This window comes from Amphiprion ocellaris, chromosome 16 (assembly GCF_022539595.1).
Source record: "Amphiprion ocellaris isolate individual 3 ecotype Okinawa chromosome 16, ASM2253959v1, whole genome shotgun sequence".
Taxonomy (NCBI): domain Eukaryota; kingdom Metazoa; phylum Chordata; class Actinopteri; family Pomacentridae; genus Amphiprion; species Amphiprion ocellaris.
This window is the reverse complement of record NC_072781.1, coordinates 6,238,632-6,266,327: the sequence shown is the minus strand read 5'-3', so window position 1 is coordinate 6,266,327 and position 27,696 is coordinate 6,238,632. Positions and strand designations below refer to the sequence as shown.

Here is a 27,696-nt window from a genome sequence, read left to right as displayed (position 1 = left end):
TTCCACACACAACAATCAAGCAAACAATAGAGACACAAGTCCTAATAAATCAAATCAAAAGACATTTTTTGACATGAGCAGTTCCACCATTAGATAGTTTCAGACCTATACTAAGCAGGTTTAATGGAAAGTTTGACAGGGAGCACCAAGTTTAACAAAAAAGCCAAGTTACAACTTTTCCAATAACAAGAGGGCAAATACCTCATCGCGTACATGTGAGCCATTATCCATTCATTTCGAACATGCAATATCAGTCATTCAAGAGCCCCCAAATACTGAAGGGGGAGTTTGTGCACCTGGTGTTTGTGCTGTGCCAGATTTATCAATCAAAGTCCTTCACGTCAGAGGCTTTGAATGAAAACTGGATCTTAAGAGAGAAACCAAAAGCACCGGCTAAACCTCCAAAAGGCTGAGCTGCTTAGACAAAATCCTCCGCACTGAAAATAACCACAAGAGGACTTAAGGTGAAAGTCGGGGCATTCACAGAAAAGTCTATGCAAGCATAAAAATCAGAAACAAACTATTTCCAGTGGATAGGATTTCAAATCAGATGACAACTCTAATCTAGGAAAAGTTTGACATCTCAGTCCACCGCCAGCTCACACACCTTCAGTAGAGACACAGATTAACATGAAACTCAGACTTATGAATTCTGCTGGCTGAGAGGAAAACAACCAGTATAAAAGAACTACATTTCTTGAGAACATTAAGTTTTCCCAGCAGCTTTCCAACATGCCTCCCTTACTTTAGCTTGATTCAACATGGTGCTAATAAAAGGGCCTGACAGAATCATAGCAAAACATAAATACACAAAGAATGCAACAAACTGATTGGGTATCTGTTCAATAGCATATGCGCACATGTATTTTTGCTTTATTGTAAAGGTGGGAAGTCTACAGGCCTGGTAGGGAAAGGATCATATTTTTCAACCTAGATCAGACATTTGGGAAAAGACACTTGCTTGTGAAATTATCTTCAATCAACATACCATCTCCTTTTAAGATTAGCTTCAAAGGGGTTTTTTTTGATGGGAGAGACATTTTTAGAAACTAAACTGTGGTCTGATTTTGATCACATTAAGCCAAGTTGTCACATTCAAAAGTTGAACTAGTAGCATATTTAGCTAAAAGCTTGCATATATCATTTTATGTTGCGATATTGATATTCATTATGATATAGATTATGTCCTGGAAGTTGGATCAAGGATTTTGATTAAACCACTCGCTTGGAGTGTCTCAGTTTCGTTAAGCAAGTTAATAAATACTAAAAGCAAAATGGTATATTGATTAATCAATGTTATCAGTCAGTGTATGCCTGTCACAGCTGTAACATTATCAGCACAATAAAATAAGCACTGACATGAACTTGTTAAAAAAAAAAAGGAAAATAATACAGAAACAGGCATTTGGGGTAAAGCAGAAATGATAATGTCACATAGTTTTTCCAGCAGAGTGACTCCGACTATTGTTTACGATGCCTGCAGCACATGTAGCAGAGCCGCATCACAGCTGAGAAGACAGTAAACAGGAGTCAAATGGTGTTCTATTAGCAATTTAAAATAGTTTGTGAAGTACATCGATGTAAAGTTAAACTACGATGACATCATTTTCCTTTTTCAATATAACTTTAACGCATGTACATTTATAAAGATATTGGCTGACATATTGAAATCAGAATTTTTTACTCCCTTAAAATCAGCATCGGCCCCACAATTCCTGTATCAATCAGGCTGATTACATTTCATGACTTTTCCATGCTGCCATGAAGCAGATCTGCTCAGTGACTTAACTCACTGCTACTCCTCTCACACACACACACGCACGCACGCACGCACGCACACACACACACACAGAGTAATTTAAATCCAAAAATTTGTTTGAAAGATTAACAGTACAATCAATACTAATGACTCGGGTTGTTTCAGTGATGGGTCCTGTTCACATCAATCAGCCTGAACGTTTCAATTCAGAAATAAAAAGGTTCCTACAAGGGTATCACTTTCCAGCTGACAGGTAGTTGGCAGCAACAGGTCTGAGATCTAAATGAAAACAGACGCAGGCCGATACTTTAGTCCCTCTGTGAGTTGGCATCTAAACAAAAGACTCGAGCACCTGAGAAACAGTCCAGCTGTTCTCCAAGGCAACAGTGGTATCTAATCTCCGAGGCACGATTAAGAAACTATACAACTATAGCAGAACCAGCTGTTTGCTTCATGTGAACTCTCATATCAACACTGCCAGAGGAGCATCCTTAGCTTTCAACACTAACATCTTTATCTATTATAAGAGAATTGGAAGGTTATTAATATTTGTAGAAGACAAATATGCTTCCTGCTATAATCCTGCTGTTGGAATCAATCTGTTATGTCGATTCTATTTATTGACTGTGTGAGACTTGCATTGGTTAGCCGGAAAAGAGTCTGAAAGTAAACCAGGGACCACAGCTTGTTTCTCTAAAAATGATGTTTTGCTGTACAATATAAACAGAAACAATAAATCTGTGATTATACATAGAGTACCCAGCAATAAAGGACATCATTTAAATTTGGTTGAAGTCATATTTCTTGAAATTTTCATCAATTCAAACCTCCTTACTGCTGTTACCGCCAGTAGCCATAGGTACCATCAAATCTTACAGAACACCACTTGATGCTTTGGCACCATTTCATTTCTCTAACTTTGGTAAACAGACTTAATACCCACAAAACTGAACACCTGTCATCATGTTTCTGCACCGAGGTGAAATCACTCTCTGCTCTCAAAAAAGGCTCCTCGTTCCTCTCAACTCCTGCAGCGTTGCCAAGCAACTGTGCTATCAAATAAATGCACTAAGTGCCAGATGTTGCTGTCCGACAGACGAAGATGAAAGCCTGCCAACAAAACCAGACTCACTGACCCCAAGGTCACAAAGACGGATGGCGTAGAAATAATCAGAAATCGACTTGAGGTTAAAACAGTTTTACTTTACGGCCATAAACACCAACTCTATCATCACCTCATATTAACAGCAACAGCTTTATTTACACACATCACATCTATGCAGTAGAAACATCCACTTCAGGACACAAGACATCAAGCTGTTGTTGGTAACATGTTTGGATTATCATCTCCTCCTTCCTCTCTCTCATGTGAATGCTGCCAAATGATTACACAACTCTGTACATTCCTGGTGCCTGGTATCTACTGTGTTAGATCCCCCATGGAGCAGAGGGAGGCAGTCTCACTTAACAGGCCGAGAGCTGCACTGTAAACATTACATTGTACTATTAGGAAATTACTGACATTCATATTCTTCAGCATTTCAACTCCGGGCCAGAACATTTTTCCTTTAAAGACAGGAGGAATCCACACAGGATTGTAGTGATGGAAGGTCTTGGCTCGATAACTGTATTTTATTACTCAACGGCTATGTTATCTGTACTGATATGTCCAATCAGCATAGTTTCTGTATAATATATAACAGGTCTAATGAAGTGAACATAATTCAGTTTGTTTTTTCTTTTTTTTAATGAAGTGCCTATCATTGGATTAAACTTTTTCCCACCCATTCTCTTTTGTTCCAGTGGAGAATATTGTAGCAATGGTCAGGACTAAATCCAAAAGGTGCTCATAAAAGTGCTTTTTTACTCCAATCAATGCAAGTGGAGAAAAGGCAGATTGTACTGGATGTTGAATGAGGAGAGAGATCAACAAACCAAAACCCAAGGTTCTCCGTAGATAAACACTGAAAGCTCTTGGGGGAGTGGTTACGGGCTGGGCGGCGTGCATGCGTTGGTGTGTGTGTGTGTGTGTGTGTGTGTGTGTTTCTACACTTGTGTGAGCGTGTTGTGTGCGCACGCGTGCAGGATAAGAAAGGGGGTGCCTCCCCCCAAGAAACATTTCTAAAATAGCAACCGCAAACCAGACAGAATGTAAATCTGCACTTTGAAAAGGGTTGAAGAAAAAGAGGTTTGAGGGACATAGAAAAATAGGTATTCATTTCAGCCCATTTTCAGCTCCAGGAGTACAGAAATGGGTCACAGCACTCCAGCTCCACTTGGACTGTTGAAATAGGACTCCTGCTTATATTTTCTTGAGTAATGAATTACAGGTTTTTCCGCCGACTGAAGCTCAATTATATTACAGCTCCTGAAAGCTTCATCATGCCCAGGATGAAGGAATTCAATGTGTAAGCAAAGTCGAATAGAATTGTTTAATTGTATCAGCATGTTTCGGTAAAATCTACAAGAAGGAGAAGGGAAAGGAGGGAGAGAGGAGAAGTGGCAGGAGGCAACCAGGAAAGGCCCAGTGGAGAGTAAAACCAGGAGCTGAATGAGCCGTTCAAACTTAACACTGACTGTTCTGATACGTGTTTGCTTTCTATATAGCTTTAATCATTAAAATGTAACATACACAGCCATAATTCAAGAGATTTTGTCAAAGTTTGTCTCCTTTATTTGTCGCGTGAAATACTTTCACCTTCACAGTGTAGGTAAAATCACTTATCATATTTAGTTATCATCAGGAGTATGGCATTGTTGTCCTGTGTAAACTGCATATATATACTGTAAACATCTTAATCTTCATATCTTGTGTATTTTAGACAACTTCAAGATTCAATTCTTATATCAGGTTGTTTTTTGTTTTTCATGAAAAATTCTAATTTTGGAGATACTATGAATGAATTTCAGATATTATGAAAGCAACTCCAACAGTTTAGTGATAGTAAAGAATACAGTTATGATGACCAATAAGTTGTATTTTCACCCTCATCATGACTCGAACATGCACAATAAACACATAAGAAATACACATTTATTTACACACAGCATGAAAACATTTGGCTAATCAGATGATAGCCCTAAATATAGGGGCTATGCAATCACAACATTTAGCCAATCAGATGAAGCCACAGCTAGCTATTACCTACCCTCAGATTACATGGTGCCCAATTGGTGGTTAGTGTGAGTTTAGTGTGAAGCTTTTGTTGACTATAGAAGAAAATATATTAAAAGGACCAGGGGGAACTACACTTAAATGTCTTGTTATGATTATTAGAAATTGTGTTCTGTGTAGGGGCTATACAGTGACTTGGTGGTTAGCACTTTTGCCTTGCAGGTAGAAGGTCCCTGGTTCGCGTCCCCACCTTCCCAGGATCTTCCTGCATGGAGTTTGCATGTTCTCCCTGTGCATGCGTGGGTTTTCTCCAGGTACTCCAGCTTCCTCCCACAGTCCAAAAACATGCTGAGGATAATTGGTAACTCTAAATTATCTGTAGGTGTGAATGTGAGCATGCTTGTTTGTCTCTATATGTAGCCCTGCAATAGACCGGCGACCTGTCCAGAGTGTCCCCTGCCTTCACCCTCAGTCAGCTGGGATAGACTCCAACCCTCCTGTGACTCTAATGAGGATTAAGCGGTGTATAGATGCTGCATGGGATGGATGGATGTTCTGTTTAATTTCTTGGGTAGTCATGTGCAAATTTGTTCAATAATAGCAAATTAAAAAATACTTAATTTCTGCATTCCATGGACAGGCTATTCAATGCATGGATTCATGTTTTTAGCAGTGTTTCTATTAAAGCAAAAAGATAAAGAAACTGTAGAGCTAATACGCTGACCTCAATGCCTGTCTATTTATTTCAAATGCCATTGCAAGCCTCAACATGGCTATTGTTCATTGCAAATTTTCCTTACACCTAGTGAGAAGTGATAAAAATAGTTTATTAACCGACAAATCTTCCAAGCAGTTTCTGGGTGTTGTTTCCAACACATTTTTACACACTGTGGGATCATTTTTCAGTGCAATATAAAATCCTGCACCTCTATGTGAACAGGACAACCATGACTAGAAGTAGAGAGAACTCAAAAATGTACTCTGTACAGTTAGAGACAGTTATAATGCCCTAAATTAGAACAAAAATGAAAACAATGTTCAATTTTTGGGATTATTTCAGTTACGGCAAATTGAAAAAACCTGGAATCAACACGTACAGCATTTTCCAAATGTCCACAGGTGTTACTAATACTCTGAGAAAAAAACAGATACTTTACCACTTGTGTTTTTAATTTGTTTCCATGCTTGTCTCCTATCTGCTCAGCGTAAGCACAGCCTGCAGGTCAACCCAGTTCAGCCAAAAAATCCCAGAGTTTTGTCATGAGATAGCTAGTTGCAGCTGAGCCTTTAATGGCTGCACTGGAAATCAGCAGAATCTTTGTGTTTTACCGAGTCTGGTTAGAGGAAATGCTTTAGTTTTGACAATTCCTTTGTATGAGGCATGTAGAATAAAGCGATTTTGACAAGATATCACAATTTTAAGGTTAGATTTGGATGATTTTGCAGAAGGAACATTGCAACACATGAGATGAGTACTTCAAAGGCTGTCAGAGTTGAAAATATATTTTTTAAGTTTTCTGTCAGTTTCTTTCAATGATAAATGGTACAATTTTAGCATTTTTGAATGATTACATACCTTTAAAACCTGCTGTCTGGTTCTGGGATTTAAACCAACAACTTCTCAAATTGAAAGCGAAGCAACTCTTTAATTCAACTTATTTTCAAATAAATCTTTGTCATATGCTCATGTAGCTCCCATCCAGTTTTACTAACTGTATGTATTTATGGTCACAGCAGATAAAGATCAATTTCTGCAATCATGACCTACTGAACATCAAGAATCACTCAATCTTGCAAGTCAAAGTTAAAACACACTGAATGACTTTTATATTATAAGAAGCAAATACATCTCTACTTTGATGAAATTAATGAAATTATTTTATCTCGATGTTGGAAACTATTCCTAATGTGGTCCACAACTAGAATATAAAGCATTTGCTCCTTTGGCACATTCACAACGATAACACACATTTTGCATAGAATCTGTTTTAAAGATCACAATATCTCCAAATAACAGATGGTCAGCTCATCTGAGGGAATAAAGGACTTTCGCATCTAGATATGAGAGAAGGATTTTCCCCTCCATTGCTTGGCCCCGTCTTTTATTTTCCACTCTTTGTTATATTTTGTCCAAAGCTAGTCCATTTCCCTCAAACAAGGTTTCTCCATCTTTACTTTCACTTTATACTTGTCAAATATCAGGGCGATACCTAGCATACAGTGCAATAACTGAAAATCAAAATAAACTGTACCTAAATATCACTTGTTGGCTATAATGATTTTTAAAAAATGGTCTATTTTGGACATAATTTTGGAAGCAGCAAAGAGTGCTAAGGCATGGATCCACAGAGATCAAGGGCATAAGGGCACATGTTATCTGCCCTCTAACCACTCAGCCACTTGGTCGCCTTGGAGATAATGATTTTTGATTATATACACAACAAATTGTGCTCCACCGCTACAGCTTCTGAAGTCCTGGGTGTTTTCAGGAACATTTTTACCTGGGTTTGGTTAAGGCAGAGATTGAGGAGTGTGTTCTCTCATCACATAAAGACCCTGGAAAATCCAAAAACTCCACAGTAGATCTGATGGAAGTTGGAACAACAGAGCAGTGTTTGAATACTCAAGAGGGAGCAATAAAGGGGGAGAACGAGAGAAAGAGAAAGCCTGCAGCACATTCCCCACAAGACACTCACTTCCTGTCTCTGAGTCTTACTCAGCATCCAGGAGGAAGAGGAGGATGAGGCCCTCACACATACTCCTCTTTGTTTTGGGGTACGAAGGCCAGAAATGTAACTCTACAAACAATATTAAGAAATATACAACAATCACATCTTTACTAGAGGCCAGTTTCCCTTCTCAGAAAAGTTCCCCCTTGCCTCCAACCTAATATATTCTTATTTAGTGCACAATCTGCAGCTTATGGATGAGAAAACATTGCAGCATTCAGAACTAGCATTAGCATCATCTGCATAGCACAACATTATTGCTACATACTGGTAAATACCTGAGAAAACCCCGCACTCGCTCTCTGCCATATGCTACAGATTTTCCATTCTGAAACAAAGCAATCCAATAATAGTCTGTGGTTTAGGAGCAGGAAAACAAATTAGTTCAATGAAGAAAATGATTCACTTAGCCTAATTGTAGGTTGTTGTTGCAGTTACTCAGCAAACATGTTGTTAGGATGTGTGTGCACACACTGGCCCACCAGGAGACTGAAGGAGCCTTTCGGTGACAAACACCACTAAACTCTCATCATGGCGAGTCTGAGCGAGGAAACCTACAGCCAGAGCAGTTTAGAATAAGACTCTGGTAATGTAAGCATGAAAAAAAGACGCTACAGACACTCAGTTTGGAAAAGCAGAGTTGGAGAAAATGTTACTTCTTTCCCACACTTGTCCCCAGTCTCTGAACTTCATAATGAATGCAAAAAAGAGGCACAAAGTTGTCTTCTGTACACATAAAACTATCTTTCAAGCTTTCATGCCTCTGTTAAGGTCTCTAAGCCATTAACTGGGGAGTTCTATTCCAGGGTGCCAAGAGTACAACAGTAAACCCTGATCGCTGTCAGGGTGAGATTTTGTTGTCACTCCGCACTCTATTTACTGATCTAAGGCCAGGAACCTGCATCCCTGCCAATGGGAGAGACAGTAAATTTGTAATTGCTGAGCAGTTAATAATTTCCATTTTCTTCCAATGCAAATTGTGCCAGAGCAGGAGGGTAGTAAAACATAGCTGTTTCAAAGAGCAGTTTAAGTGTGTACGCTGGGATTTTTGCTTCGGTTTGGAGACACGCTGGTGAGTCACAAACATATTTTAATTTTAATGAGCACAGGGAGCTTCTGGGTCAGTTTTATTCATCACAATTTATGCAACCCCCTGACTATAGAGCTATCACCAATCTAATGTCCTAAACTGAAGATTTACCTGTAAATTCTGATTATATCCAGGTTTATTAATGCGAAAACATCTTAAAATTCCAGTTAATATAATCGGGTTTATGGCCCAAAATTGTGGATACAGATATTGCAGAAAATGCTCTTAAAGGAGCTCAGTTTTCTCTGGCGATATCGTAAAAACTATAGTGGTTTGTTTACCATATCAATCAATCAATTAGTGAACAAAATGCAGAGAGAATTGGTTGGAGAATTAGGTTGAAAAAAAGACTACTCTTTACAAATAATAATTATTTCAGATACGTGCAAAATTTATGTTATATTACAAATATATTCATTACATAGATATGATATTTACACACAAATGAGCAAATTAAGAATGCTTAACCACATTCTAGACAAGCAAGTATTCACCTCTCTCTGCCTCAAACTTCTCAGTAGTTTCCTTAAAGATTAGCCACTATCATAACAATCCATAACAGAGGTTGTTGCCAATGTTGTTTCCAAAGCAGCTAAGAGTTATCAGTGACCAGGTTATAAAACAAATGTCTGCCACTGAAATACAATCTGTAAATCATAACTAGTGCAGACATATTACCTGTGTCAAGTAAAAAGTTGCTTCTATTGTTGTTTGGGAAGTGATCACAGCACGATTTGACCCGTGGCTCATTCCTGAGGGTCAAGCACACTTCATTTTCCAGGAAAGCACAAGCCAGAGACACTGTCACAGACAATAAAACACTGGGTAAAAATATATTGGAGTTCCCATAAAATTATTTCATTATGGTCCAAACTCTGGCCTTCAGAACATGATGTACCACATCAAAATCTACAGCTTTTCCAATCAAAACACAGCCAGATGTTAGAAAGCTCTGACTGAACTGGATGAAACACCCATTAACTGGGGTTTGAATTCACACCTACGGAGCAAAAAAGATGATGAGAATATCTGATCTAGTGAACTGAAACTAGCTAATTTTGCTTTCTGCAGTTGCAAACAGATGCTCGGACTGTGTAATGTCTGCTGAGAGATAACAGAGGTGCACACGATGGAAGCAGACTTCCTGAATTCCTCCGAAGGGGTCAGATGTCAAAGGTTGAAGCAGTTTCACGGCTCAGATAGCGTCCGATTTAAACCTGAACCTACAACTGACCAGAAACACCAGTTTCACACTTTCACATAGCAGCTCTTTCTGCGCTGCACCCCAGCCACAGTGTCAACACGATCAGCGTCAGGCATGATGTCATAAGGAAGCAATTGGGAAACAAGATGTTGGCGGAGATAAAAGACCAAGCGGACAAACTAAACTGGAGAGATGATGTGTTAGCATACACAGAGCTGCACATGCACAAACAGACCTATTTAGGCACACTGCGTGATGTGGCACATGGTATGTCCGGGACACTCGGATTTAGGGCCGGCCTCTGGTTAAGTTGTTTTCCTGGAAGAGTTGGGGATGACATGGAGCTTTGAGGAATGCAGCGAGGCAGCAACCAGGACATTCTCAAGGGGAGCTCCATGTGTGCTTGCATACGTCTGTGTGTATAGGCCACAAGATACTTCAAGCCTGGTTGCTTTCCAAAACACACACATTAGCCCCACTTAAACATTACCGACGAGTCACTTTCACCAAGTTACAGCAAAAAAAATTAAAAATTATCCTCATCTGTAATATCAACACGTGTAATATCCTCCCTGTTTTCATTACAATTATGACTGATAATGTTCCTCCCAGGTCCTGTTTGGCAGCTTCTCAAGTCCAACTTACTGTCCATCCTGTGGAATTTATAAAGAATCCAGCCCACTTACCGAATGCACGAATATTCCACAGTCTTGTGTTTTGAAATATGTGATAAATGACCTCAACCTTTTTCAGGGTGTCCAGGGAGCTCTCAACAGAGACCGGCCTGGCCTCTCTTTACAAGCCTGTCTTTGCTCGTTTTAACTGTTCACCGTCGCTTGCACGTCATCAGACTGGAGATCACACACTGAATCAATTTTATCGCCAACACAAAACACACAGCAAAGGCCAAAATATGACGGAGAAGCTAACACCACAGATGTATTAGTTGTTTTTTCTGTAACAGAAATATGGTGTTAGGTTTCAGTGATGACATTTAATAGGCAAAATTAAAACTCTCCTTGAAGAACAGCTTAGCTTGTTTTTAAGATAACTTTAAGTTCTGTTTTTGTGCTGCAAGGCTGTTGAATCAGTTGTTGCTGTCTGCAGCCTATTTTTTGTTGAGAACTGAGCACAAACTGCATGTTCAGGTCAATTTCAGTTTAGTCTACAAACAAATAGGCACCATGGGAGTTTGTTTAGCGACAGCTTGTGGTCAGAGAATGTTACTGCTTTAAAAAAACACTGGCACATCATTGATGGTTAACTGTCTTTGACCTTCTGTTTCAGTTTGGAGCACTTTTCGTGCCCATAAAGCTGGAAAACCTGCAGATTTTTTCAGTGGTCAGCTATGTGTTAATAACGTGGTGACACTAATTAGAAGCCCAGCGCTAACTGACTCCATTTAATTGGCTTAATTGATTCATTCCGGATCACGCACAAGAGCGCGCAAACAAGGAAAACTTTAGTCACTAAAAGCAGCAGTTTCCATGCGTAAAATAAACAAAAGCTTGGAGAGGAGCTGCGGATGTGAAATGTGCTGCCTGCTATTCGAAAACAAGGAAACAATGACATGAAACTGGATAAAGGGGATTAATTAGTGCAAATGCTTCAACACATCATTTAGTTTTAGGCGTTTCGTTACCTAATAACATGACTTCCAGCTTCTTGCGGTCCACCCGAAACCTCTCCTCCGTCCACTCCGGGTCTGGCAGGGGATGGGGGCCGCTCAGATCCTCCTCTGATCCCGGGAGAGGAGAATCGGTGCTGCGCTCGCTGTTTGAGCCCTGGTCCGACTGCTGCAAGTATCCGCTTAGAGTGTCGCACTGGGCAGCCATTGCGCAGCACGGCGACTTCTCCAGTGGCCACAGCGTCTTGTTCACAAGTTGGAGGAAGAGTTGAAGCGAGGCAAAGCGCCGTTCTTCTGCTAGCTTTTTTTGTTTTTGTAAAAATTCCGTCACTTCGAGGTGTTTGGCGAGTTCATCTCAGCGCAGTCGAGACATTCCTCTGCACTTTCTTCAAGCTTCGTTTTCCCCCATTAAGGCAGACTTCTAAAAATAGGCGGCAGCGCGCTGGTCCACTCGGTGTAGGTTGTGTGCCGAGTTAACGGAGCGCCGCGCAGCACACAGCAAACATACCAACCAACTCCTCGGGAAAGTTTCACGTGTCATACTGCAGGGGGAAAAAAAGAAAAGAAAGGAAGAAAAAAAAAGCGGGACTCCTCCCAGAAACTTTTTCGAGCATCTACCTCCCCCTGGGTTCCTGTGAGGATCCAAACTTTTCCTGTTTGTGGATTTCATTTATGTTTTACGCGCAACTTTATGGGCAAGTGTTGAGGGATTTTACAGCCAATTATATCCAACCAAATCATAGTTATTATACGAGTTCAAAATTTCACTACAATACCAGAAGATATGAAAATAAAGTTACAATAAACGACTAAAGGAAGCTTTGACGCGTGTAAAAATGAATTTCTTTGTGCCATTTTTCCCCAAATCAGGCAATGTGTTATTTGGTTTATAGAGGAAACACCACACATCCTGAGAGGGACTAAAGGGAAGCAATGCGAGAGAGAGAGACCCAAAGAAAACCTACATTACAGTTTTTCTCTATTGATAAGACACTAAATTCCATTCACTGCACACAGCCACCAACTGACTGCACACATTTCTCAAAAACAGGACTCTGCTGTCAAAACCTTGAACACTATTCATGGTTTGCACACAGTTTCCAAAACTCTTGCACTCTTTTTGCAAAAGACTGAACACGTTTTTTGCTCATTTGAACACACTTTTTCACTCATAGCACACATTTTTCAAAAAGTGAACACTAGGAAGCAGAATTGGGACACTGTTCCAACACTGCTGTCACAATTAAGACACAACAGGTCAGAACTGAAAACACTTTAACCAATGAACTGCACACTATAAAACCTGCTGGGAAACAGAATTAGCTGTTCAGAATGCAATCTGTTGTTAAGGTCAGCAGATGGTAAGGATGAATAAAGTACATGGTTTCAGGTTTACTGTGGTTTACTTTACATGTATGTAAATGTTGTTTGTCTCTTCAGTGACATGTCTATACTGGAACAATACAAGCAGTCAGAAATGTTCAGAGAATACTGTAAAAAATCTAATGCATAATTCTGGTCCACTTGTAAACCTGGTAAACTTACAGAAAGTGTACATGACTGACTTTTTCTGTTTGGTGTGCGTTTGTTCCAGAGAGTTTTTCAGTTGGATTCTGATGATACACATGAATACATCTGGGACAATGTTAGTTTTCATAGAGGACTATTGATTCAGGAATGTTTCAATATGAGCCCTCAAGTTATTGTGGTTTTTCTGCCACCAAATTCTCCTTTTCTGAATCCTATAGAAGAATTCTTCTCTACATGGAGGTGGAAGGTATACGAGCGACAGCCATACTTTGGAAAATCTCTATCAATCAGTGGTCTTGTCATGTGGTGATGTTTCTGTTGATGCATGTCGGAGCTGGATCAGACACACAAAAGAAAGAGATATTTCACAAGAATAAAATAACCATATGGCATGAAAAAAGGTCACTGCACACAGTAATGTATGCAGGGACACTCAAGAGTGTAATTCCAGACTTCTTCTCATTCTATTTTCATGGTGTTTGCTTCACTTGTTTTTGCTGGTAATTGCATGTATTTTTTATTTCTGCACTGTTGTTTTTCACTCACTCGTCCTCCACAACAGGCACTTTTCAGGCCTGTGGCTGGTGATATTTTCAGCCTCGTGTTATTCTTCATATTTAAATAAATGTGAGGTGTGAGTCTCACTTGCCAGCCATGTCAGGCCTCAAACAAACCCCCGGTAACAACCTTAATCTGACAGCCGGAGCTTTCATCACAAAGCGGAGTAACCACAGCGCTTTCCAGTGACTTTCTCAGCCCATTTTGTGTTCATTTAGAAATGCAAACTTCCATCACGCTGAGGTCTGAGATTAAAGGTGGAAATTACTGAGTACCTGACAACTTAATTGTAATCTTAAGAGAAAAACAGTGACTGCTTTTCTGAAAATGGAGCTGAGCTTTGACATCTGAGCTCCTCACCTAAACTGAGGGTGAAACAGCTGCCTAAATGTCAAAATTATTCACTTTAATCATCAGGAATCACCAGCTGTAGATCGTTACAATTTAAAATGTGCAAAGCAACAATTGTTCAGGATATCGATCTACTGTGCAACTGACTAATTGATGTTTTTGTGGCTCAAGAAATCTGTTTGTGATTCATAATAAAACACAAAAAGTAAACGATATAGTTGGAATTATTTTACTTTGCAGGGATGTAGGATTTATTGCAGGATAATGTCAGACTTCATCTATATTTACAACAAAACAATGTCTTTATTAAAATTAAAAAAACACATTATGAAAATCTCATGTACTGATGTCTCCATACACTGCACGTTTTTGTCTGAATCTAATCTTGACACATGAATCAAATACATTGTCATGACAATTACTTTGAAAGTATTAACAGATAGAGTGCTTTATTTTGAAAAGCAACTGCAATTAAAATCTAATTTGATTCTTTAATTTTGTGTGCCATATGAGATCTTGATTAAAATTAGGCCGTTTTGTGGAAAGTGGTTTATAAAATGAAACCATATTCTGAAATCAGCAGTTGTAAAATTCGGTATTGTTAAATAGGCTAATATGGTTGTATTTGTACAAAGCAGACAAAAGCTGCTCTATAATTGCGTATACATGTATTGTGCATATAGTGACTGTGCTGCAACCAGCTGAGTTGAAGATAATGGGTGGTCTAATTTCAATTTACAGAACACCGCTTCTCATTTTCATTTCATTGCTACAAGACACTATAATAGCCACTATCCACATGAATAACCATTGAGCAAATGGGTCTGAATTAAATCTAACACAAACATGAATATTAAGTTGTCCAAGAGAGAAACTGCCTTTGAAAAAAAAAAAAAGACTTGGCTAGGAAAAAGTAAAGGCTGCCACCTAGTGGTCAAGTAAATGATGGGCTTAAACTTATTTTTGTTCCTGTGTGCACTGAACTGAACATTTTCCAGCAATTATTCAATAATTTCAGTTCACTAATAGGTATTACCAAGACACAATTGCAAGTCACTTTTTGCTTAATGCTTTTAATGCAAAATAATGAAAAATAAATTCAGTATAGGCTTGTACAATAGAAATCTCTTAAAAGAAAAATACAATCATTCCAGCCCACCGCATCTAATAATAATAATAATGATAATAATAATGCCAATTTAAGGGGAAAATAAAACAAATAGTAAAAACAGGTAAGTCAAGTAAAGTCTGAGTAGAGAAAGTGCTTCAAGCGTATCAAACACCTCAACCAGTGTGGATAAAGCAGTTGAACAGTACTGTCATGTTCGAGGTGTTCAGGGATGCATCGTTGTTGATCAAACGCTAATCTTTCACATTGCATATCGCTGGGTCCATTCTCTGGCTACTTTGTTGTACCTAAGGAAAAGAAAAAAGAAAATCTGATTAAAGAAAAGTCTCACTTTTGTTTTATATACATGTTAAAATCTTCAGCTATTGTACTCACTTTTGTCTGTCTGATTTGTAGATGTGTGCAATGTCGGGAACTAGTGGATCATCTGGATTTGGGTCACATAGCAAGGAGCATATGGATAGCAAAACTGGGAACAACAGACCAAATATCAGAACACAAATAGGCTTCTAATTGGACAAATTTACCCGCTGAATACAACCTTTTAATGAAAATCCTGTTAGCTTAAGTCTGTACATAAAGTATATTTACAGCCATTGCTCTCATCACAGATATTTAACCAACACCACAACACCTCCCATCCTTGTTTGCTCCTCCAATTATACAATACAAAACACGCAATTTCACAATTTGGTGATGAAAGTACACAGGGTGCAGAGGTTCATTTTTTTTGGATAATCAACCCTGAAAATCCTATTACCTGTGTTCCAAGAGACTGGAAATCAGTGACTTGGAAAAATCCAGGTTTGGTAACAGGACAGGGGATTGCTTTACCAAAAGGCCCTCACTGTGTCTGATATAAAGCAATGTGTCCATATTTATAAATCCCTTCCATATTATGGTTTGCAGCAACATCCTAATTTACTCTTAGTGGTTCCAAATTGCATTAAAAAATCCCTGTGACCTTCTAGATCCTAAACAGTGCTGCTGTAGTGTACTATGCTGTAATGAACAGGCAAAATGCAGGTGTTATTTACCTTTTGATACTGTAAGTGCAGGTGACCACTGTGACCTCAAGATGTCCAGGCAGATGCTACCATTGCTGTTTATGTTTGGGTGATAGATTTTCGTAGTAAAGGCAACCTGTGGAAACAACAGTTGGTAACAAAACACAATGGGAAGGTGGTTGAATTTCTGTCACAGGACAAAGAATTATATCACCGATTGAGTAAAGCTGCATCTAACAACTATTTACGATACAAATTAATAATTTGCTCTATAAAATATCAGAAAATAGTGAATACATAACAGGATGATGTCCATCCAAGTTAATCAGTCTCAAACTTAATCTCACCTTAGGTGGTTTAAAGGGATAGTCAGTGGGGAAATGGACAGAAAGGAAGAAAACCCCTCCGTGATATGGGCTGTCATTCTGAAACAAAGGAGTACATTATTGTTAAAATATGCCTAATATTTGTGTCTCAGTAATGCCATGGGTTTCAGTGAATAACACAGGGAGGGAGTGTGCCAGTGTGTGCTCTCAATACAGAAGAGAAAGGGCTGTAAAGTCAACATAAAACACTATTGTGTAGAGATCTAGAAGCGGCTTGTTTTTTAAAAAAAAAAAAAAAAAATCCATGAAACTAATCCAGAAAAAGCTCACCGGTCCCGTGATGGTAGCTTGCCAGTGAAACACTAAAGGAAGATAAGAAAGCAATATATGAGAACGTTATGAAGAATCAGGCTTGTGTTGCAATGCAGCCACAAAGACACAATATTATTCATTTGAGATTGACAGATTGAAGGACTAAAATGTAAGAAAATTATATGCTTTTACATTTCATCAGACATTTTCACACTTACAGTCGTCTCCTACAGGTCCAGCTGAACATGAAGCTGGAGGGTCCTTCTGTAAGTCAGTTAACTCCTGTACAAATAAACAAACAATAATTTAAGACTTTGACAGTGACACGATTAAAAAGGCAAAATACACGGTTACATTTTCTGTAAACTGTAAACAATGTTTCAGCTAAAAGACGCGGAAATCAAAATATATTGAACAGCTGCCAGAAACATAACTTAAAGTGCTTTGTCACTGCTAGTTTTCTAGGCCGTTTTAGCTGGTAGCGAAGTTAGCTTTAGGTGGAAATTCAGGTTTGTTGACAGCACTCCAGGACATTTGCAGAATAGTGCAGCCTATCAAATTCTGTCACGATAAAGTCCCGGAATTAGATCCATAGTTTTTAGTGGTATTTACACGGCTCACAACCTCTTTAAGACCGCCACAGGGACACAACATCCAGCATACCGTCACAGAAAACAAGGCTAAAGGAAAGGCTAGTTATGAAAAAGTTGAAGTGCTTAGCTAACTGGATTCTGCGTTAAGACATCGCCACTGGCCTAAATAACTAGCTGACAGTAAAGTCTCTGTCGTAAATTATTTATTTTTCCCGTTAAAACATCGACACGATCATCAATCTGCCAGTTACGTTAGCAAACATGCTACTATTAGATGACTGAGTCGCTAACGTTACATCGACATTTCCGCATCGCTCCAACCTGTTCGGTACATCAAATAAAATAAGAAGAGACGGATATTTTACCTTCTGTATTCTTTTCAAAGCCATGGCAAGTCTTTCGTAGAGGTCAGGGGGAGCTACGGTGCTAACTTTGACAGCTGTCAGCTACAACTGCGCTCACTTTGTGCCGACTCGGAGATATTTGTTTTTGACAAACTGATTACTTCTTTTGTTTCCGCGTTTTTGTTCGACGACGAAGAATGGAGCGGTGCGTTGTGGGAAATGGAGTGTTCCGCCGAGCCGCTTAAAGTGACCATTCATCGAAATATCCAGGCACAAGTCACCCTTTCAGTGAATTTAGTGAATTTTAAGTCAAGTAAATGTAGTAAAAATAAAATAAAATAAAGTTAGGCAACAACAAGAATACCATATTTTAAGCCATAAAGTCCAGTTATATTATTTTGATAGGCCTTTAAATATATGTGTGCATATTTCAGTCTTTCCATTTCATAATGTAGTATATAATATTTTCAGAGCAGTTGACCCACCATTCAGTAGCATTTTTCAACTGTGTAAGATCTTTTATATACAGTTTGTGAATGACATGGTTGATATTTTCTTCTGCAAAACTCTGCATATTTTCAGTATAATTAATCTCATACATTACTTACTAAGATAAATTCAAAAATAAGAGTGCACAGGTTTATCTTTCATTGCAAGTCTATAACCTTTTGTCTACAGCCCTGGCCTGAAGAGGTTGGATATTAGCTTGCTAATATCACTGCTATGAATTATGTCTGACCTTTAACAAATAAATGGTGTTTGAATTAGACAGATCTGACTATGAAATGCAATGTAATATTCATTCAAAACCATACATTGAAATAATACAGTTATGATGACACAAGATTGTATGATGGCATAAGTAACACTTAAGATATGATATGAAACATATCAAATGAATGCTAAAGTGTATTAAAATAGAATGAAATTAACTCATAGAGAAAATGCTCATTCAAAAAGAGTTAGTGTATTGTGAGTTAGTGTATATTAGCAGCTACAGCAATAGCACAGGAGAGCAAATTTACTAAAGTAAATAAAAGTGCTGCATCAAATATAATCAGTCAAAGGCCCAAGAGATTAGAGTCTCTCATTTGGAAGCAGCTAGTTGAGGTGCATTCAGGACACTCAGGGAGTTGGTTCATTCTGTGTTCAGCATATTATCTAAATCCAGCATGGTGTTTAGTTTTGACTCAGGGCACTTCTTGCTGACTGCTTCCGAAACATCTAAGGGGTTTATGTTTTGGGTGAGCATATCAAAGCTGTATTTTGGCTGTAAGCCACTGAGTAATTTAGAAACTAATATCACCACCTTAATATCTGTTCTTTAACTCACCAGAGGTCAGTGTAAAGATATAAGAATTGTTCTTGCAGCAGCATCCTGAATGAATCTGCAGAGATCTGGTGCTCTGTTGGGAGAAGCAAACAAGGGACTGCTACTAAACACATCCTGCTGAGATGAAGGCATGGATGCGTTTCTCCAACTCTTCTGTGGATATGAAGTTGTAATTGCTGATATTTCTAGATGATAAAAGAGTGATGCAACCATTGCCTTCATGTGAGTCCCTTAAAACAGCAACATTTCCAACTGTGATTTAAGTCCTGTATTCAAGTTGCATGCATGAAGTGAGTTTAGTGGTAATTTGCAGGATTACAAAAATTGGCCTTAAGGTAGCATATAAGGGGGTTAAAAATAGAGGCAATAGAACTGAGCAGTGGGAGAATCTGGGTGTGATTGGGATTTGCTCAGTTTCAAGTCCTGTCCTCTATACAACCCACACCAAATGAAGATAATAGTAGACAGCCATATATCTTTTCCTAGCCTGTCTAGAACTATTTTATGGTCATTTGTATCAAAGGCTGCATTAGTTTCCTGAAGCACAGCCTGGTATTTTTCCCGAATCACTCAAAAGACAATTTTCATTTTGTACCTTTATCTGTCTTAAACCAGTCAAGCTGTAATTGAAATTATAATGAAAAACTCGTTTATGACATTACTGTTGTGATGACTAGAATGAACTGGAATTTTCCCCAAGTGTTTATATTATTATGACAGCATGTAAGGTCCATGTTTTTAGGAGGCATTAATGGACACTGGAAAACTGTCTGAAAGGAGTGACCCATTTGCAGCACAGTCATTTTAAAAAATCTATAGTGCACAAACAGATGATAAGGGCACAAAGAAAATAATTTAACGATAAGAAGAAATATGGACATCAGCTGACTCAATGTCACTCCAGGTTGAAACGTCCATTTCTGTTTGGCTTACTAATCTGTTATCTTTACAAAGTTGTTATGGCAGCACGTCCACAATGGTTATATGTTATTACAATTCTGCGGCTCACAGGGAAACAGCGATTGGACTGCATGTTTGGTCAGCCTTGTAGAGAGCCTGAGTCCTGAGACAGAAAAGGGGAAGGGAGCGCAGAAGGCAGATAAACATACAGTCGCATACAGTACATAATGAGAAGGGGCACATCTGCCATCTTTCACGCCTGGACTGCTGCATACCTCAGAGCCACAGACTGGAGCAAATTGAGAGATTTCGTACTTATTTATTCATTTATCTGTACAGCAGTCAGTGCTCTGAGCCACAGAAATTCATCGCTAATTTACATCGTTTTCTTACATTTGCTGTCAGGGTCTGACACAGCTTTGTTTAAACTGTCGATTTTGAGTGAAATAACTGATCTTATTAGATGACGCAGCTGAAAAAAACATTCTTTTCCCCCACTGCAACTCATAATTTTGAAGAAACAAATATCGATCTGTTTCTTTTACAGTTGCAATTCTGTTAAGATTTTTTAAAAATGTTCATTCAGTAATTCATCTTTCTAAGTCTGATGTTTGTTTGTTTCAGATTCACCAAAGGCAAAAAAAACAAACAAACAAACAAACAAAAAAAACACTTTGCCAAGGTCTGTTTCACTTAGTTTTCACTGGTTTTGTTTGCAATTTCTCGTTCATTTTTTGGCTGCATGCAGATTTAATGAAGACAGTTAGTCACATCTATAAAACATCTGTCCTTTGGTATTGCTTGTGAATGATGTTAGTGATTATTTTGGGTGAAAGTGAAGCTATAACTAAAAACAAAAAGCTTGATGACAACATCATGACGGACATTAGACTATATTGTTTGCTTTTAAAGTTTGTAAGGATAAATGTTTGGTTTTGAATTACAGCATGCTATTGGATTGTTGTTACTGTTGCGCTGATATGTATAGAGCAGAACAGAAATATTACAATCAAAATACTTTATTGATCCCCAAGGGGGGATTCTGTTGTTGCAGTACCAATCAAGAAAGAGTAAAATATAATAGATATAAAAATGGATCCAAAATGCACAGTAAAGTATAAAATATACTATGAATAAAAATATACTAAAGTAAAGAATGCCTAATAAAGTGTCAAATGCAAACAGTGAATGGGGAAATTAAAGTCCTGTGAACAGCACTACAAGTCCAAGTAATTGCAAGGATCAGAAAAACAGATAACTGCACAAAACAGCAAAGATATACAAAACAGACAGAAATGTGATATTACAGGGTTTTATTTACTGCCCAGTGATGCATCATATCATCAATATCAGCATATGAATAAAATCTCATAACCATATGAGTAAATTCACTTTCTAATATGCTGAATTCTTGAACTTTTGGTAAATTATAGGACTAAAGAGTATCCCATCACGTTCAGCTGCGACAGCAAGAGAGTTTCAGGAAAAATGGACAATAAAACCCATGCTATTGTGTCCGTTCTTGACCTTTGATAAAGCTGGCAACATGAATATTCCTGCAGCTCTATTCTATCTCGATCCGTCTTTCAGATCGAGCACCATCACTGCGGTGCAATTTGAGCAGGAAAAATAGCAGTGTCTCCAAAACGGGTTGTAATTTATTCCTCACACGCGATTGGTCACAGATCGATGCGCGCTCCCGGTGGCTCCGAGGCGGCGCGCCCGTGCTTCTGAGCATCGTTTGGAGAAAGCGGAGAGGAGAGACGGAGAGAGAGCGAAAGACAGAGATAGAGAGAGAGACGGAGAGAGAGCCGCGCAACAACCAAGTGTCCGCCGAATGTCTGCCTCCTCCCGCTGCCAATGAATACCCCTCGCATTCCTATGTCTGCCAGTTGACATACCGAACAGCGACGGACCAGGCTTCCACCCCTGCGAGGATTCAGGAGTCCTATAGCGGGCTGCGTGTTTTTTCAGGTAAGCCCCCCTCCTCCTTCCCTTACCCATCCTTCTCCTCCTTCTCCTCCGGTGACCGATGTCGCTGTGTTTTCTGTGTATTTACGCGTGATTGAAGAGAGGGGGGCGAGAAAAAAGAGAACCGACGTGAGTTTTTTATTTTTTTCAATCCCTCCACCGTAGCTGTCCAAGGTGCTGAAACGGGCAGTGGCTTTGTGGTAAGAAAAACAGTGTAGTAGAGCGATCGGCCTCATGTGAAGAGCAGGTTACATGACTTCGCTGTTTGAATGCTACGGGCTATTTAGTGTTGCAGACTAAAAAAAAAACCTCCCAAGCATTTCGTGTGGGTGTCGTAAGGAGAAAGAAGAAAGCATGATGAAACTGGAACGTGCATGCGATTACATTTGCACAGTCTTGCACATTTCTCTGACTATGGCTGCTCATGCCCGAGTGGATGCATCCGAAGCTGCACTGTAGAGAACCTTGCTTTGGACGTTGTTGTGTTATGGTTTTTTTCCCACTGCATTCACCGCTGTCAGGGTCTCTTCACCCTTATTGCAAATCTCAGGGATGCATCCATAGTATGTATAGTGTGCAGAACCTTCAGATGTAAACAAGGTTGATGCTCAATGAAGAGGGTGGCAGCAGAGTCACGGTACCTATCATTGTTTTTCAAGTTGAACTTTTGCCCCATTCACTGCTAATTTGCATCAAAGGGGGGTAACCACACCTTGTGCAAAAAATCAACTCCCTTTCTTTAAAATAATATGTCCTTGTCAAGACCTTGTGAGGTGTGAACACGTGTTGCTGGAGCTCATCTGCACAACCGCTCCATTAGAAATGTCAGATATGCCGAAAACATGATGCTGGCAGGTGCCGCAAGTCATTGAAATTGTTGGCAAAAGGTAACATTCATGCTCCATTGTTCTTCTGATGAACCAAAATATCCATTCTGTCCACAGCAGGAGCACCTGACATTTCCTGTGGCAGATTTACTCACTGGATCATGGCACAGACCAACAGCAGTGGACAGGGCACCAATGGGGTAGCGGATGAGTCCCCCAACATGATAGTGTACAGAAAGGTAAGGCAGCTGCTATTTTTAGTCTGTCTGTGTGTGTGTGTTTGAGTGAGTGTGAGCGTCTGTGTTGCTCTTGCATCAATTTACTTGACAATGAGCTGTGCGATGGAAATTGCTAATACTAATGGCAAGACAGTGTTCTTGTGCCATGCTTGATTTAGGGTTGTAACGCTACATCAGCTTGATGAGAGCATGCAGAGAACATGCAATTTTTCTCTCTTGCAACATACATGACATGCAAAGCGTACGCGCACACACCACACCACACACACACACACACACACACACACACACACACACACACACACACACACACACACACACACACACACACACACACACACACACACACACACACACACACACATGTTTACACACACTCCCCCTGACATGCATGCACACATTTCCCAGTTAAACCATCAGCTTTTATTGCTAACATGTTGGGGGATGGTTTTATAACCATTGGTCATTACGCCATTAGTAGGGAATTTCTGCATAAGGAAAATAAAGAAATGGTAAGGAGTGAAATGCCCCACTGCTGAGACACCTGCTCTAATATTAAACAGATTAATGAAACAATAATCTGTAAGGAAGATAATATTTGTTTACTTTGAGCCTTGGGGTCCAATTATAGTTTGTCCTAGAAACTTTAAAACTTAAAATATAAAATCTAGATTTACAAAGTTTTGTTCACTGTGTCTTGTGTGCATTGATTTAATTGCAATCTTTTCTTCTCTTGGGACCAAAACAGTAAAGCTAAATTTAAGATAAGCCCACAAATAAGCCATTTAGAAAATTGCTTTTTGCTACCACCAGAAGAGGATTCTGCTCCCTGGTGGCACTGCTATTGTCTAATAGTTGGGATTTTTTTTCTGATCTGTTTCAGTGTATACCAAACAAAAGCCAATGCTGAATAAGTGCAGATGGATTCTAGCTTGTTATGATTTGCAAATTTATTAAATATCAACAACAGTTCTACAGTTGTACATGAACATATCGCTGACTGTTTCAGTTCACCTTCAGACAGACCAATGAAGTGATCATTTTCCTTATCCTTCTTGTGGATGACTCAAGCGTTGAGCAAATATCTTCATTTTATTCTCTTCACCCATCTGCAGATGCTCCTATTCTATCAGCGACAGCTTCTGCACACCAGGAAGAGGATATGCTTAGCATGATATCATAGATCGACGGTCTTTTATAGCGCTCACAGTGTGTTAGGCGATATTACCTCGAGTGTGGGACAAGATTTGCTGCAAGTGTTGTGATATTTGCAGCAGAGAGGGAGCACTTGCTATTTCATAAGTCACAATTATCATGATCTTCCCAAATCAAAATGACAGACTCTGGAATTAGATTGTTCATTAAGTTGACTAAATATTGAGGGTTATTCAGGAAGAGGATGGAATTAGCTAGTTTGACTGGTTTTATTTGTGGTGTCAGTGAAGGAAGTTGGTTATTAGAGTCCATTGTAACACACTACACCATCAAAATATGGGAAACCGTGGAAAACTGGTTGCATCTTGTATAAGTGCATCAAATATTGACTTGAGGTCTTTCTAGCTATTCAGTTACATGCGATGTCTCTTCCGCTCTCCTGCTATTGATCTCACAGTACTGCTCTTTCAATTATACTACGAAGGATCTGTAACCAAGTATGCAAATAAGCGAAGCATCCGTTGCTTCAGTGGTTATTTTACAGGTTTTACTGTCAGCACGCCAAATTTTATCATTTTAATATTATTTCTTCATGTTTAGGAGTAAAGAAGGATTTTAGACCAATCTGTTCTCAAGTGTTCGAGCACATTAATGTCTTAGTCATAGACTTCCCTCACTTCTTAGCACTTGACCACACATGGCCACAGCTTGGCTCCGTACACTGGCTGACCTAGATACGCTGCAGAATGAAAGAACTTGGTGAAGGCAACAAGGATGAAATCATGTTTCTGGAGTGGGTTTTAACTCAAACTGCAGTTGGAAGAGCACTGCCTGTAGACATGTGGATACCGCCAGGATGAGCAGGTGCCCCAAATGCTTTTCAGATGGAGATGGCTTGGCAGAGGTGTTGCAACCCACATTGACTGGGCCACGCTAAGATGTGCTGAATTCTCGAGTGGAAAATGTGCTTTTATGCTCTGTTTTGCTTCTAAGACCTCTTGTACATCAAAATCATAAATACACAATAGCAACACGGTATAAAATGTTGATAGCGAAGCAACTGGCTGCATCTACTCGATAGCTGACAGTGTGCTAGTAGTATATCGTAGTGGAAGGATTATGTAATATTAGCAGAGGGAGTTTTATGGTTGAGGGCAGCAGATAGTGGTTTGATAGTCCTTCCACAGGGAGCATAACTATATCCTTCCACTCTCTCGGTGTGTCTTTGTCTCTGGCCCATCCACCCCTCCGCTGCTGTCATTAGCGTCTAATGAAAATGGATGGTTGAGCTGAGGTGTTGACCTGCTTGTTGTGCAGATGTGTGCAGAGATGTCTGTTTTCTTCAAGGACACGTGCACACGAGCCCCTTTGCTTGAACACACAGACGCATAGATATACTGAAAAACAATAACATGTTCAGAAAGACAAGCTTAAACACACGCAGCAGGCTTTGTGATAAACTGACTTGTTGGTGACAGTCGCTGGTGACCCTGAAAAATTTCATCAACTGCTATATGAATCCAAAGAAGAGACAAGTAATGTGCCAGAACTCCTCCAGTTTATCAAGAAATGTCGACATAATATTTAATGCATGGATCCAATAGATAAGCGCCGCATGTCTGATGTTCTCGATCATTGCTTACTATATAAAGCCCATTTTTGATGTCTTGCTGTTCACATGATGTCAGGCACATATCAAGTGTACCACAGCGTACTCCATATGTGCACTATTTTTTCCTCACGTGTGCACCATAAATAATGCCGCGATGCATGTGTGTGTGCTGTATGTAGGGCGAATGTTGCTAAGAGAGAGTCCTGAATTTTTTATGCTATCCTAAAACAGCTCTGGTTCATATCCACTCAGCATGAGGAGGGAACATCTTCTCTCAGCAGCCAGCGCTTTGTGTGCGACTGTGTTTTTGTTCCCATATGTGTGCGACCGTGCACGTGTGTGCCATTTGCAATGAAGCGAGTGGTAAGCAAGAAAACAGACAGTGGTGTAAGACGATCAGAATTAATAGTCAACATATGTGACGCATCATTCTGGCTGTTATCCACTGCAAGTTTTCTGCCTTGCAAGAGAGAATGTGATTTTTTTTTTTTCTTGGCTGAAACTGTGCTTTTTCTTCTCCCACCAGGCAATATTGACAGTCTTTCAATTAGTGCAGCAAAAATATTCATCTTTCTCAGATATTTGGCTACAAATCTAATAATCTAGAATCTGCAAGTCAGAAAATTTCACTTGCAGCTTCACTTCTTAGAGAAATTTGCACAAAAAAAAAAGATCAGTTAATGTCAGTTGAATTCAGAAGAGAATTCAAATGAGTTGACTTGCCTCGCAACAATGGCCGATTCTCCATTTTTTTGTGTGAAAAATGTGCTTCTCAGGACTCCATGTAAGATTAAATAAATCGTTAAGATTACAGCGTAGTGTTTTTGCAGTAAATTGGAGTGTGATCTTCCTCTGTGGTGTAGTGTCTGACAGCTGAGGCACCAGCCCACTCTTATTTACATCTTAGCTGCCGATGGGTATCCAGTAATTATTCTTCCAGCAGCCAGTTTGGCTTCTATCTCTATGTGGAGCCATTAATCCTATACTGTATGTTTATTGTTTTATCTGTTTTTTTCCCCTTACTGAGCCCATGCAACACTGATATTTTTTTCTCTTTAGTCAGTACAGGAGAGTGCTATTTTACGTTTACAGTGTGCTGCTTACACAAATAGAGGTTAGCGCTGTGCATTTTGAAGTAATTGGTCCTTGGTGACACTTGGTCTTTTCTGAAAATGACAGTGATGCCAAAGAGTGTATGAGTCTGCGGATGCTATTGTTCCCACACATTTCACTGCTTTACAGTACAAAATGTAAACACGCTAAGTGCAGGTATTTATGGCCAAGCAAGAACAGAAAATACATCCTTATATGAAGTGTAATTACTGACTTTAGGTCCCAGTCCATTCAGAAATATGAGTTAAAAAAAGAAAATGTGAGACCCTGATGAATATGTGCATCATATCATCATTATTCAGCAGATTCATCCCATTGATTTCATGTGATGTTACCTTATAAAACGTTACATGTCATGGTTAGAATTATGACTACAGTTTAGTCGGTTGTATGACAACTAACATTACCAACTGCCAACAACTCCAGCTGTTCATTTCTGTTTTTAGACCATTTTCAGCTCCAAATAGTTTCTGCATATAACATACAATAGAAACGACTGCCTGAGAATAATAATAGTCAAGGGTCAAGTCACAATTATCATGATCCTTTCTTCACAAGCGTTCCCTCTTATAATGTTGGCATTCTCTGCGTGTTTTCAGCTTCAGGGACTTCAGACTTTTATAAAAAGGATGTTGATGCTGCAGTGTGAGATTTAAACCATTCCCCCTCAGTGAGACTCAGTAATGAAGTAATGAACAAACAGAAATAACAAATAGGGCAATGGTATTAGTGCATGCTATTGATTTGTCAATTGATTAAGTGGTTGTGTACAAGAGATCATTTTGCAAGAACAAGACATTCCCTCTCCTCGGCAACACAGCAGTAATACAGTATTGTTTGATGATGCGGAACGGGAGTCATTATTAACCCTC

At 39.3% G+C, this 27,696-nt stretch overlaps 3 protein-coding genes across 5 annotated transcripts in view; 1 reads left to right on the top strand and 2 right to left on the bottom strand.

The window, feature by feature from the left end:
- Positions 1-12,054, bottom strand: part of LOC111581569 (protein bicaudal C homolog 1) — a 71,543-nt gene extending 59,489 nt beyond the window's left edge. For both annotated transcript variants that reach the window (XM_055018594.1, XM_023289788.3), the window contains exon 1: positions 11,540-12,054. In XM_055018594.1, coding sequence (XP_054874569.1) covers positions 11,540-11,732 — 193 coding nt within the window. In that variant the 5' untranslated portion in view covers positions 11,733-12,054. The remainder of the gene's footprint in view (positions 1-11,539) is intronic.
- Positions 12,055-15,016: 2,962 nt separating this feature from the next.
- On the bottom strand, positions 15,017-17,863 carry LOC111581548 (ubiquitin-conjugating enzyme E2 D4-like). The gene is made up of 7 exons (XM_023289761.3): positions 17,696-17,863; positions 16,956-17,019; positions 16,756-16,787; positions 16,447-16,524; positions 16,130-16,235; positions 15,468-15,561; positions 15,017-15,379 (listed from the first exon to the last, which is right to left on the bottom strand). The coding sequence occupies exons 1-7, from the start codon at positions 17,717-17,719 to the stop codon at positions 15,334-15,336; spliced, it is 444 nt and encodes a 147-aa protein (XP_023145529.1). The 5' UTR covers positions 17,720-17,863; the 3' UTR covers positions 15,017-15,333.
- Positions 17,864-21,644: 3,781 nt separating this feature from the next.
- rgs7a (regulator of G protein signaling 7a) overlaps positions 21,645-27,696 on the top strand; it is a 54,325-nt gene continuing 48,273 nt past the window's right edge. For both annotated transcript variants that reach the window (XM_023289763.3, XM_023289762.3), the window contains exons 1-2: positions 21,645-21,881; positions 22,823-22,944. In XM_023289763.3, the coding sequence (XP_023145531.1) occupies positions 22,867-22,944 (78 nt within the window). In that variant the 5' untranslated portion in view covers positions 21,645-21,881; positions 22,823-22,866. The remainder of the gene's footprint in view (positions 21,882-22,822; positions 22,945-27,696) is intronic.